Source organism: Sinocyclocheilus grahami, unplaced genomic scaffold, assembly GCF_001515645.1.
Source record: "Sinocyclocheilus grahami isolate Dianchi unplaced genomic scaffold, SAMN03320097.WGS_v1.1 scaffold1092.1, whole genome shotgun sequence".
Lineage (NCBI taxonomy): Eukaryota > Metazoa > Chordata > Actinopteri > Cypriniformes > Cyprinidae > Sinocyclocheilus > Sinocyclocheilus grahami.
This window is the reverse complement of record NW_015506271.1, coordinates 236,894-251,658: the sequence shown is the minus strand read 5'-3', so window position 1 is coordinate 251,658 and position 14,765 is coordinate 236,894. Positions and strand designations below refer to the sequence as shown.

General features: G+C 35.6%; 1 protein-coding gene across 1 annotated transcript in view; it reads left to right on the top strand.

Annotated features, from left to right (window-relative positions):
* The first annotated feature begins 1,933 nt into the window (after nt 1-1,933).
* The window catches only part of LOC107566682 (ras GTPase-activating protein 2-like), a 41,176-nt gene continuing 28,344 nt past the window's right edge, over nt 1,934-14,765 (top strand). The window contains exons 1-2 of the mRNA XM_016252193.1: nt 1,934-2,467; nt 11,189-11,312. Coding sequence (XP_016107679.1) covers nt 2,410-2,467; nt 11,189-11,312 — 182 coding nt within the window. The 5' untranslated portion in view covers nt 1,934-2,409. The remainder of the gene's footprint in view (nt 2,468-11,188; nt 11,313-14,765) is intronic.

Sequence of the window (14,765 nt, the reverse complement as noted above, 5' to 3'; positions counted from 1 at the left end):
AATACAACAAATCATGAAATAAAAAAATACAGTAACATAAATAACACATAACATGAGTCATGTTATTAAGTATATAACTATTAAAATTGTTGTAATATAGTACAATGTAATAATGTTAACCACAGTTATGGACTTATTAAATATGGACATATTAAATTTAACACAAATGAAAACAAGGCTGAAAAGATCAACAGACAGTCCATAGGATATATTCACAGACCATGTTTAAAATGACATGTTTACATATTACAAATAGGTAATTTTTTAAGTGCGACACAGTTGCCTTGTTTTCATTTGTGGCACATTGAAAACTGCTTCTACAATTGACTTAAGGTTTATTGCAATGTTGGCTGGGTTTCCTCAATATCAAATGCCAGTTTTCTACAATTGGAACACAAGTATATTTCATCACATTCAAATTTTTAAATATCATATTAGAATCCATAAATTATACAATTTAAAAATATGAAACATTCGAGAGAGAGCCAGAAAGAGAATGAGTGAAACAGAGCTCAGAGCTCCTCTTTCTCCTGAAATTGCAGACTTGTAAGAGGGAACTCTGTTTATTCATTCAGATTGTCTCTCTCACTATCTCTTTGGGCCTCCATGCTGACCCATCTGAGAAGCTCATTCCAGTTTCTCTGTCGGTCCTCCACACAATGCCGCATTCAGTGTCCTGTCTGGGCCCACGTGACACCAGTGCCAGATGTTCTGAACTCTCCACCACCGTCAACTCCATGGAGATATGCTGGTAGCAGGTTTGTGCCCAACACCGAAAGCCTATCAGTATATCTGTGAAGGTTTTCATTCATTCCAGGTCATCAGGGAATGTCTGGTACTTCATTCATCTGTACCTGAACTTTGTTTTACATTTTTCAAAAACTCCACCAGACAGCCTATCAGCTACTTATCGGTTTTGCATGCCTAATCCATCAGAAAACATCTGCCAGTCTACTCAAATATTAGGCTAGTGAACATTCAAGTTGAGATTGTAATACAAAGACAATATGTTACAAAGGAGTAATTTTATATTAAACACAATGCTGTGACATTTGAAGTCTACAAATTTGACAAGTTTACAAAAGCAAAGGTGCAACACTTCATAAGTTTTCACTTTATTCCACAGTTTAAATCTGACAGATCATATATACAGTATAATGCCCTAACAAATATACTAATAAAGAAATTAACAGCTCTGCACAGGTAATATACATAAAATTCCTGCTCAACAGAAAGGTTTTTCAGAGCAAAAACAAATCTTAGAGACATTGCTGATAACCATCATCCACTGGACCAATCTTTAGAGACACTGACAGCATGGGCTAAGAAATCAGAGTACAATGACATAAAATTTGTAATTTGTTAAATACCAATGGAATGGATGATTTTCTCCGGTTTGGAATGTGGAAGTAAACTATAGCAGGGTAATCCTCATGAGACCATAGCAAAATTATGATGTTCCAATTTTGTTTACACAACTTTCCAAAAATAAAAAAACAAACAAACAGATGAATTATGGCAGTCAGAAGAGAGGAAGATGTCAAATTTCCAGCTGCAGTAGTGTTGACAATATTGTAATTTAATACTAGGCTAATATAGCACAAGATATTTGCTATAAATGCGCTTATTATTATTATTATTGCTATTAAATGATGAAAATATATTTTTAAAAAGTTGATTTCAGATGTTACTTGTTCTGAAAATGCATTTTCACAGTTTAAAAAGGGTATATAGTCTGATTTTTGGCAATACTATAGTATTATAATATGATTATTATTATCACATTATACAGTAATTTTGTTATACTGGCTCATAAAAGTAAAATAAATAAATACACAATGTTTTAAAAATATGTAACCACACAAACCATGGATGGTGCATACACTTGGCAAAGTTTTACTATTAACGTGTTTTTTCAGTATTTCAATATTCAATGTTTTTTTTTTTCAGGTGATAGGCTACTGTGTGGGGCAGCATTAATCTTAAAATGGCTTTAAAAGGACAGACAAAGTTGAAATAATTTAAATACAAACCACTAGCTAACAGATTTGTACTGATTTCCAAACTATCCACGAAGACCGTTTAAAAACCTGGTGAGCAGTGTAACTTGACAAGGCTAAAATGCTCTTTAGGCAGTCAGCTCACTAGGTTTTAAAACACAAGTCACCGGGTTTCTTTCGAGGGGCCCCCGTTCATCTGCTCTGTCGCTCGTCCTCCACTAGGGCTTCCGTTTGTTTTGACTGCATGATGTTGCCTGTGTGAGTAGTTGATTCACACAAATCCCGGTCTGGCGTCGCGACCAATCGCGCTGCGCCGGTGACGCTTCGGAGGGCCGTCCGTCCGTGCGCCTGCATTCATAAACGGATGTGATAAGTGTTGAATGTACTGTACAGAGACGAAACTTGGACCATGGCGGAAGAAGACGACACGAAAATCCGGATTTTGCAGAGCCTCCGAGGAAAAATATGTAAGTGCGACACGCTGCTTGGATAGCGAGTTAGATGTGTGTGTGTGGAAGAGTGTGTTTAGATGGCTTTGGGAGAGAAAGAAAAGGATCAGCACGGGGGAAAGAGGGGCGCGGTAGGAGCAACACGCACACATACACACTCTCACACAGCGCTACTGGATGGGGCTGTGAGAAACCAGCGCCGTTTGCCACATTTTGCGAACAGTTTGGATAAGTAGTTCACTTAATTTAGGATATTTTACGTTTAAATCGTCTTTATATCACCAGTGACAGATATAGCTCAGGGTTTTGCCCATTATCTGTGAGTTAGCAGTGGTGCTAACGTGCTCAATACCCTGGTTCCTTCTCACAGCCGTCGTGTTTATTCACTTTTAAGTTAGTACAAGAGTGAAATATTGTTCTTTATTTACCCGTTTTAACCAAACCCGTCTTAATGCCACTGGAGTTGGCGGATGGTTGATTCATTCTTACCCGGACTGAGGGTGTGATAGAGACGGTGGGATCCTCGGCGAAATTTGACAAATTCTGAGCTGGACGGAAGTTGTTGCTTCGCTTTAAGTAAACGAACATTGCCACAGATAATTATCATATTTGTAATTTTTTTTTTAAACGATATTTAATAGCGTAATATAGTATATTCGGTATTATATAAACGGTAACGCAATAGCTGTAACGTTAAAGTATATATTTCAAATTACGTACCGTAGATTAAAAATCATATATATATATATATTACAATTTGTACAATGACACTTTGGTCACTTGGTATTAGCAGCTAAATTACTGTCATTTAATAAATATATTTTTTTAAATGACAGAGAGCTTCTTAACTCATTTAAAGTATATATTTCAAATTACGTACCGTAGATTAAAAATCATATATATATATATATATATATTACAATTTGTACAATGACACTTTGGTCACTTGGTATTAGCAGCTAAATTACTGTCATTTAATAAATATATTTTTTAAAATGACAGAGAGCTTCTTAACTCATTTTTTTTTATTTAACACTCTTTGCAGAACATCCCACATTAAATGTATTCTGACTTACAGTCGTAGTAACTAGCTGAGTTAACTATGGTATATTTTCTGTTAGGGTATTTGATGTATTTATACTGTAAAAATCAAATATGAAGGTATTCCTTCCTACTCAATCTGACCCTTATTAGGATTGATTTTTATAACTCAGTATAGCCAGGTTGCTTATATAAATTGTAAGAGTTTTTTTCTATTTGTACCAAGGAATCACAACAAAGTACCATAAAACTACAATGATCATTGGAGATGATACCGTGGTATTGCCATATTATTTTGGGCATGCTACCACAGTAATAACAGGTTATTGTTTAAGGATCATTTCAATTGCAATGTACGCGTGTATCATCGCCATTCTTCATATTTCACAGTACATTGTAAAAATGTTTTGTCAAGTAACCTGAACATGTTCTTCGTGTAAAAACATTTGAATTACATTTTTAACTAAAGACAATTGCATGTTCTGTGATATTACTGTTGGATACAATTAGTATAAATTGTACATTTGATACATGGACAATTTTTTTGTAAAGGATATGACATGACGGCTGATATTGACACTATCGGGGCAAATGAAAGATTGCTGTGCATCTGAAATATAATTTTGGGATGTCAGGTGTTTTGAATAGACTGAGATGATTTAAATTTAAACTCAATTTTTTGGGGAGATATTTTCTTAACAGTCAAAATGATTGGTGCTTATCTTTTTACTGTCTCCGACCCCTCACCCACCAAAATACAAAAAAACAACAACAAGAAAATTGAACCGAAACTTTCTGTGTTGCAAGTAACTTCGTGGTAAATCATCACTCTCTGGAAAGCTCGCTGGAAGCCTCATAGCCACATGATATTCCATAACTCATGTGAAGTGGAGTAGGTCTTCATTTTACGAGAGTATAGAAAGAAAAAATAATGTAATGAAAAAAATGTCCTGTGTTACAAGTACAAAATCTGTTGTATTTTCAGCAAACCTAAAAATAAATAAATAAATAACACAGATATAGTATCTCTGATACCTGAAAGCATGTCAGAAAATCTCTATCGAGATCTATTTCAGTTTTAAGTCTTATGTACAGCCCTTTATGTCCATTTTTACAACTGTGTGTGCATGCGTATGATTGTGTGAAAGTCATCGCTTTTATCTTTCCACCTGGATGAGGGTAGGCTTTTCTGATTACAGTAACAGCTCTGTAACTTGCGTTTGCTACTGTACTAAAACAGCTGTCTGCACTGGGGATGTGGGGGCATTCAGAGACGGAGTTTTTGGAAGTCAGTGTGTAATTGGGACTTTTAGGGTATTTGTATGACTTGAAAGTCCCAACCTCAGGCCAGTTCCAATAACGTGTATAGTAAAGCGATAATACTAATAAACAATGTGAGTGAATAACTTACTGTTATGTGAATTCGATGTAGTTTGGAGTGACAGTATGTTTATAAAATCATAACATTTTGTTTCATATGATCTGACAGAATTACACTAAAATAGACTATATACACTCAAATAAAAGGTACAAAAGGGGTGGTACTTTTCAAAAGGTACACTTTTGTACCTATTAGGTACTATAAATGCTTAGGGAAGAAACCAGGTACTGTTTACTTTTACAGTATTTGACCTGACTTTCCTGTAATTTTAAGTTTTTTAGTAAACAAAACAAAAAAAGAGGTTATATGTCTGGTTGTTAAAAATGCCTGAGCCTTCCTGAAGAACTGTTTTTTTTTTTTATTGCACTTAACTAAAGTCTTCGATCAAACTACTTCCTACTCAGTCCTTTGCTTGCCCTTGCCCAAACAATGAGGTTCAGGGCAAATCAGGGTAACACAAACTGAATGACACTGTTAACAGAGACATGTCCCATCCCATGATATCAATCATGTGCTATCAAATCAAATTGTATAAAAATCTCAAAGGGGACAGCGTGACTGACGTGACACTGAACAATTGATCAGCGAAATGTTATAGTTGTGCAGTCAGTCTGTAGGTTCTGCATTAACACACTTGTCTAAATACATGGTGTGGTTGGCTCTCGTCGTCAGCCATTTTTATGAAAGGATAAAGGCATTCATTTGTTTACTAGTGTTTTGTAGTTGGTTGACAACAACAGTTATATGTAATAATGGCTACTGGCCATTGGTCCGTAAGGTGAATGAATACAGCTCAAAGGCTTTTTCATTCACAAAAGCACACCAAGGTTTCAGAATGACTTTTATGAGTACGTAGGTCACTGTGTGCAGTGCGTCACATTGCAGTGATGTCTTTGTCCATGTAAGTGTCCTAATCTGGATGTATGTCAACACCACGCATAACCACAAATTGGGTTACGGCCTCAATAAACACAATTAAACCATTCTGTGCATGCAGCACTTATGATGCTATTGATTTAATTCCTGCTATAATATTCACCTGCTAAAGTAATTAAATCCCTTATATCTTAAAAAAAGTTAATTCAGATTTGGGCCCAAAATATGCCAGGAGGAAATGATCAGAAGGTAACACTTTAGATTAGGGAACACTATTCATTCATTTTTATATGGTGAAATGTAATTATTCTGACTGTTCGAGTTTTATTAACATTCATTGGTTCATTATTAACTCCACTGGTCTTCTATAGCAGCATATATTTAGATCATGATGACCACAGTCAAAGCCACACATACAGCACCTCAATACCATGTTTAAAATGTGGTTTCTAGGTATTTGTATGAAAAACAGTAGTTTAAATACATTTTGTATAAATGCACAAATGCTACAGCTTAATCACACACACGCACACAAACTAATTATATTCCATTACACCTTTAATACATTAAATACATGTCAGCATTAATAATATTATACAATTCCCTAATTCGGATAGGTTATTTTTCTTTAATATCAGGCAGCTTTAAAAGGGAATGTCATGACAATACAGATGCTAAACATGCTAAAACCACTCAGAAGACCTATCAGCATGCTAAAAACTATTCTGAACACCTGAACTGCATGCTGAAAACTATTCTGAACAGCAATATGTTTAAAATTCTCTAAAAGTACCTTTGCATTGGTAAACTTTTTTTTGTGAGACGTTGAGCCATGAATCTTTCCATTGGAAAGTGTAGTGTACTAATTGGTACCCTCATGGACTAAAATACTTCTTTGCTCACTCCGAGTCTGATGTTATCTTTTTCTTTTCTTTTCCCCTCTTTTTGCACACAAACGGCCACATTTACATGTGGTCACCAGCACCGGCTATCAGCAGGTGTGCGTGCACATATACAAGCAGCAGGAGGAAATGTTTGCATGTTGTGATGGGTTGGAGAACTGTGAAGAATTCAGTAGTTTACTAATAACAGCCGACAAAGAGGAACTAAGGGCTGGCTCTATGAGGACCATCTTACAACACACTCTTACGACTTTATAATGGCCGCATTGTTCCGGTGTCAACCAATTCTGATGCCCTTATTAGAACATTTCAGTCCTAGACAAATGTGGTAGTCTATTATATTTAAACCACTATACAACCGTTTGTTTTCCTGTAGTGGGTATGAAATCAGTTTCGGCGTTTTGTGGGTTTTAGTTCATGTTTGTTAGCAGTGTTGGGGGTAACGCATTACAAGTAATGCAAGTTACTTAATCAGAATACTTTTTTCAAGTAACTAGTAAAGTAACGCATTACTTTTTAATTTACAAGAAAATATCTGAGTTACTATTTCAAATAAGTAAGTCCAGTTAGTTTTTTTTCCCCATTTATTGATTAAAAGCTCTCCTGTCCCCATGTTGAGAGAAATCGGGAGTAAGATGTTACTTTAGTTCTAGAATAAATGTGAACATGCATTAATTCATCTCACTCACAAAAAAAAATACAGATTCAGTATTGCTCAAAATGAATAAAAACAGAGAAATACAAGTCAGAATATGACGCAAATCTTCAATAATTAACTGTTAAATAATACAAATATCCTATGTATTTAATCTCATTTTATTAATCAATGTCTTTTCTGCTGACCTTCGATAATCCAATTCAAGGTAAACTATGTTCTTTTTTTTCTTTATTTTTTTTGCTGAAGAGTGTTAAACTTTCTTCCGCATTCTACTGTACAAATGTGAATTTACTTTTCCTTCAGCTTTTGGTGTGAAAGGTAGGGTTGGGTATCGTTTGGGTTTTTTACGATACCGGTGCCAAATCGATACTTTTAAAACGGTACTGGTGCCTAAACAGTGCCTGAACCGATACTTAAATTTTTTTTTAAAAATGCTCAAAATAGGATGGATTGGCCATTATTGAGCGCTATAAACACATTTAATGTCTGTTTCATTCATACTGGACGCCAGAGGGCGCCCTCGCGCAGAAAATCCACATGTGCATCACAGAAGTAATAGGACTCAAATCCTCTTTGGTAATATGGACAAAGGCATTGCTATTGCTGTAACTGAGTAAACAGAAGATATAAATGTTTTGAATGATAAAACAAAGACAATAAACACTCGACTGCGACAATATATAGTTAATCTGTGTTATTCAAGCCATCTTTGGTATTTTCATCATAATTAAGTTGGACAGGTTTAGAAACGCTTCTCATTTCAAGTCATTACAAGGGAAATTTAGCTTTAGACATTTAATTTAAGAATGTTTAGCTTAAGTAGCTAACAGTATCTACCTGCTACCATCAGAGCAAGTGTAATTGCTGCATTCACGCGCTCCTCGGATGCTCTCATTTCCTTGCTTTTCCTTGCTCATCTCCGTGCTTTTAAGTCGGAATGTGAACAACATGGACACTCGCGTTACTACAAAGATGTGTTGGATTTGTATTATTAGAGCTTTCCGACTTCTCAGTCGAGAAATTATTTTTCACGTGCGGTGCCGGTGATCCTTACGTCCGTTTCGGAGATCAAATATTTCAATTGATCGCTCAAGCATTTAAGAAATGAGACACCGAAATCTGCGTTCTGATTCGGTTCTAGTACATACCCAACCCAACCCTAGTGAAAGGGCATTTACATTTGCCAAAAATAGAACTTTTTTTATTAAAACCAAACAAACAAGCCCTGCCCAGATTTAAAAAGTAACGTAACGCATTACTTTCCATAAAAAGTAACTACTGTAAATAACGTAATTAGTTACTTTTTAGGGAGTAACTCAATATTGTAATGCATTACACCGTGTCCTAACTACACGCAACGCGATAAGATTCCAGCGACAAGCAATTTGGCCGTCCACACCAGACGCGACGCGACCGAGTCAATCAAATATCACAGCCAATCAGAAGCGTGTGTGGGCGGGCTCTCTCTGCAAGCGATCTGCACTCGCAACGAAATTGATACATTTATAATCTGATTCATAAATATTAAACCTTTTTAACATCATTAAATGTACATACTGAGTGACTGACACCATCTCTGTCATGGAATACACTCGTTGGTTCACAGTGAGTCCACAGTTTTAACGGTCATCTTTGCTTTAATTTATTTGATCTGAGGTAAACTATATATTGTTGCTTTCATTATGGCTATAAGGTCACACAAAATTATATTTAAATTCATATTAGAGACCTTTAACTTAGAATAAAGCACGTAATCACCTGAAATTATCTACTATAGTTTGTATGTTGTTGTTCCAGCCGTGATGTTGCGGAAATAGAAACGTTTCTAAATTAGTGTGTCGCTGTCGCGGCTAGTTAGGACAAAACCTCTGATTAACATGGAAAAGATACCTTTTATCGCGTGGCGTCGCATCGCGTCGTGTGTTACTTTTAAAAGTAACTTTTCCCAACACTGTTTGTAGTTTGGAGGTCATAATAAGGCTTGCATACAGCTAAAAGTTATCTTTCTCTAGAAAAAAAATAAATATTGATGACTCATCATGCACTTATGGGCGTGTCTAAAATGTTGTCCAATTAAACCTACTAGCAATAGTATAGCATGTAGCAAACTTTAATTTTGCGAGCCGTGACGTGAAGTCTGTTGGCTATTTAAAAAAATAAAACAAGCTCTTTGATATGTTTCACCCCAAAAATCCTTTGTCAAGTGTCTTCGTCAAGTGAGTTCATGGGGCCTTTAAAGGTAGCAACAAGCTGAGGTTGTTTAAAACTTGTGGCTCACACTCATTGACTCATAACCTTCTGACCGCTTACTTCATTCACTCTCAAACCTCATCCTTCGCTTGTGTCTTCATACTTTTTTCACAATAACTATTTTGTTACAAATAGTTTTGAGCACCACATTCAAAAACTATCCATAAATCCACCGGTATGATACTTAGAATAAAGCACGTAATCACCTGAAATTATCTACTATAGTTTGTATGTTGTTGTTCCAGCCGTGATGTTGCGGAAATAGAAACGTTTCTAAATTAGTGTGTCGCTGTCGCGGCTAGTTAGGACAAAACCTCTGATTAACATGGAAAAGATACCTTTTATCGCGTGGCGTCGCATCGCGTCGTGTGTTACTTTTAAAAGTAACTTTTCCCAACACTGTTTGTAGTTTGGAGGTCATAATAAGGCTTGCATACAGCTAAAAGTTATCTTTCTCTAGAAAAAAAATAAATATTGATGACTCATCATGCACTTATGGGCGTGTCTAAAATGTTGTCCAATTAAACCTACTAGCAATAGTATAGTATGTAGCAAACTTTAATTTTGCGAGCCGTGACGTGAAGTCTGTTGGCTATTTAAAAAAATAAAACAAGCTCTTTGATATGTTTCACCCCAAAAATCCTTTGTCAAGTGTCTTCGTCAAGTGAGTTCATGGGGCCTTTAAAGGTAGCAAACAAGCTGAGGTTGTTTAAAACTTGTGGCTCACACTCATTGACACATAACCTTCTGACCGCTTACTTCATTCACTCTCAAACCTCATCCTTCGCTTGTGTCTTCATACTTTTTTCACAATAACTATTTTGTTACAAATAGTTTTGAGCACCACATTCAAAAACTATCCATAAATCCACCGGTATGATTCGGAACATGTGGTAAGTCTACAGTTTTTGTATGCAAACTTGCATAGACACTGTATGTTTAAAGGTCCCATATTGTCAAAACTGAAATTTCCTGGCTTTTTTCATGATAACTGAGGCCTAGGGGCTATTTAACTACCATATAAGTTTCAAAACAGTCAGTCCACAATAAAATGCACACAGCCTGCATAAAGTAGCTGTGATTTTTCACGAACCGTTGTGACTTACGTAAAAAGTTGACGTTAGAACTACAGTCACCACCTTCAGTCACCACCCCGAGCACCGCCCACCGTCCCACTCTCCTTTTGCCATTGCTGAGCAACGACAACACAGAAACATGTCGAAACCAGATTATTCTTAAGGACATCAAAACCTAAAATAAAACTCCAGAAAGGTGTACAATATGGTACCTTTAATATATGTTTTATATTTACTTTTATATCTATCTATTTGAAACTTTATTTTGTAAACATTGCATTCTGTGAGAACAAAGAGACCACAGAGTGACGTGACGCATGAAACTAGCACAGCTATCAGTTTTATGTCTATTAGAAATTGATTGTTTGGGACAAAGATCAATTAGAATATCAGTCAGTGTATGAAAATATTTGACCGCTGAATGTCAGAAACAAGTATCCAAGAGAGCGGTGTACAAACTCAGCTTTTCCACACATTGGGATTTCAACTTTTGGGAGAAATAATGTGAATAATATTGTGTGACTTCTTACACCCTTGTTATGCTTCTCTCGGCAGGCGAAGGAAAGAATTTGGGTCCGAGCTCAGGGCCGAACCGCCTCCGTGACCTCTGCACCTTCTGTACAATCAGTTTGGACCAGGAGGAAGTATATCGCACAAAAGTCTATGAGAAGAGTGTAAGGTGAGGCAGTAAACGCACACTCTAGTACACATAAGCACACCAACGTCACATACAAACTACATGCTGATGTTGATGATATTTATCTTACAGCCCTTCTCATATATGTGGTTTTCATGCTGCTTCACAAATATTGCAGGCCTATATATTTTTTTCTGTCTGCCATGTACAAGTAATCCAAACAAGATCGGAAACACTGCCTTTTTATGTTTTTTTTATTTCATCTTTCACGGTAGTTGCTCAAATAGGTATATAACAATATACAAATAGATTTAAACATATCCTGTGAGTAGTACTTGTGGAACATGGTAACCCACAATTGTTACCCTAATTAGTGCCCGATCTAACCCCTAAATTTAGTTTTGTTGGTGTTTGGTGATGTTAATAATTTGACTTCAATTAATGTAGTTGTTAACACAAGATTTTTTTAAATTTATTTTGGAGATGGTAAAGGGACAATTTGTCCTGTTGAAAATTCTGTCATCATTTGTTCTGCTTCATATTGCTTTATTATATTTATAGAAAATATTTTGAAAAGTGTTTGAGTTTATTTCCCCCCCACCCCCAAACATTAAAACGGGGTCTGAATTTATTTTGGACCCCATTGGCTTTCATTGTAAGGACAAAAGCAGTTCAAACATTCTTCAAAATATCTTATTTTGTGTTCCATGGAAGAAAGAAAGTCAACAACATGAGGTTGAGCGAATGATGATGGAATTTTCACTATCACTTTAAGCTATTGTGTGTTTTAGCATGTTGTCAGGGTGTTTTGGGTTGTTGCTAGGGTGTTCAAAAGAGTCCAATTCTCATCCCAATTCTCTAAGATATTTTTCAATGCAATTCTATGCAAGATTTGTAGTTGTATAAATGGTGTGGAGATCTTCAATACTCAGTTTTAATTTTAAAACCTTTTTTTTTCATTATACTCAAAGTTGACTTTCCATTGTGCACCAGATTTACTTTGTCTGATAGTTCATCTTTGATATCAGTCGTACAACATTGTGTTTGACGATATTACGTTGTGTACACTTTCAGTTGCAAAAGCGTCTAGTCACTGAAAGAAGCACATTTTCTTTATCTCACTCTCTTTCTGAAGGCTTTTCCTCTCGTGGTATTTCACAACTGTTTTTTCCCCTCTGTTCAAAGGGCTCTGTTGGCTGTGTCTAAGGAAGGGTGTCCACCTACACGTTCCCTCACTTTTCTCTCTCACACTTGCTATCTATCGCTCCTTGTCTTTCGCTCACACACTCGTTTGCAATCAGCCTCTCTCAGAGATTGAAGTTTTTTTCCTCAAGTCTTTCTTCACCTCTCCTAATCTTTCTTTCTCTCATCTGGCTTCTTATTAAACACTTTTGAATCTGAGGCTATTCATGTATGCCGTGTCGCCACGTTTTTTGTATTTGGAGTCGAGTGGTTTTACCTGTAGCAGCAGGAGGTCAGAATCCGTTTGTGTGTGAATGTATGTGGGAGCGCATGCGCTCTTCAGTGCGGGGGCAATGAGTGTGTAATTTGTGTGTGTGTGTGTGTGTGTGTGTGTGTGTAAGAGAGCTGGAGTGTGTGTGGGTGGGTGAGCATTCTCCGCTCAAGTCTCAGCTGAGGTATTTGTTGCAGTCACACAGCTAGAAGTGATTTTTTTTGCACATTGAACCTTTTTAATCTGTCGTTTTTTGGACACTTTTGTTATGATATGCGATTTTTTTTTTTTTAATTCCTTGCTTAATTTTACCCCAAAAAGTGTTTGGACACTTAAGATGAGCAGAGTAACCAGGTGTAGTCCATCACATTTAGTTATGAACATGATCCACTAACATTTCACAACAACAAAGTGTCACAGAAATTTTGAATGCAATTGTATCTATTGAAATGTTATATAAAATTGTATTTTATATTTAGATCATTTGAATCTCACAAACTGTTTCATATCATGGCCATTAAATAGTATAGTATAGTACATAAATAGTCTAGTACATCAAATTCCCATTACCTAGACTTACTTCGTCCTAACCAACTGTGACACGTTAAAGTGATTACATATTTGAAATGCTTTCTGTGATCTTTCGATCGTTTACCATTTCTATGTTGTACTGCCGAAAAGCTTATTGTATGGTGGCCGACAGACAATGCACTGCAACTTAATAAAACACATGCAGATAGAAAAAGCACCATCAAATTAAGAATACATCTTTATCATCTTTATTCTCACAACACAACTAAAAACAAAAACGCATTGCAAGTAGCACAGACTACAACAATGCCAAACAGCAATGCCAACAAAACTAAAATTAACCATGGTTAAAAGTACCACATTTTTTTAATTTATTTTATTTATTTATTTTTATTTATTTTTGCGTATTGATCAGGATGTTAAAATAAACAAAAACCTCACCTTTCAGAGCAAACATTGATAAGCAATGTCCCAACCATGTTCGTCACTTTGCGGTTCCTTTAAACATTTCCGATGTGTTCTGATGTATTTACAGCGTGTTTCTGTATTTGTTTGTGTTGTGAGTAATTTGCAGAGTGTTTCTGTATTTGGGTGTTCTGAGTATTTACAGTGTGTTTCTGTATTTGGGGTTAAAGTGATTACATATTTGAAATGCTTTCTGTGATCTTTCGATCGTTTACCATTTCTATGTTGTACTGCCGAAAAGCTTATTGTATGGTGGCCGACAGACAATGCACTGCAACTTAATAAAACACATGCAGATAGAAAAAGCACCATCAAATTAAGAATACATCTTTATCATCTTTATTCTCACAACACAACTAAAAACAAAAACGCACTGCAAGTAGCACAGACTACAACAATGCCAAACAGCAATGCCAACAAAACTAAAATTAACCATGGTTAAAAGTACCACATTTTTAAAATTTATTTTATTTATTTATTTTTATTTATTTTTGCGTATTGATTACCATTTGTATAATCACAGTTGTACAAATACTATGGTTAGTGTAGCAAAACCATGGTTAATTTGTGGTTACCATGGGTTAACTAGTAACTATTTTTATTTATATTTATTTTGTACATAAATTTTTTTTTAAATTTATTTTAATAGTAAAGCCAAGGTTAATTTTTGTAAGGGAAGTTGTAAAAGTAAGTTATCCAGCTTACATAACCTTTCATAGTTGAAGTAATTGTGTATTTCATTAGCTTATTTAGAATATATATATATATAAAAAAAAGCTAAGGAATCGTATGATCAGGATGTTAAAATAAACAAAAACCTCACCTTTCAGAGCAAACATTGATAAGCAATGTCCCAACCATGTTCGTCACTTTGCGGTTCCTTTAAACATTTCCGATGTGTTCTGATGTATTTACAGCGTGTTTCTGTATTTGTTTGTGTTGTGAGTAATTTGCAGAGTGTTTCTGTATTTGGGTGTTCTGAGTATTTACAGTGTGTTTCTGTATTTGGGTGCTGCGAGTATTTGCAGTGCGTTTCTGTATTTGTT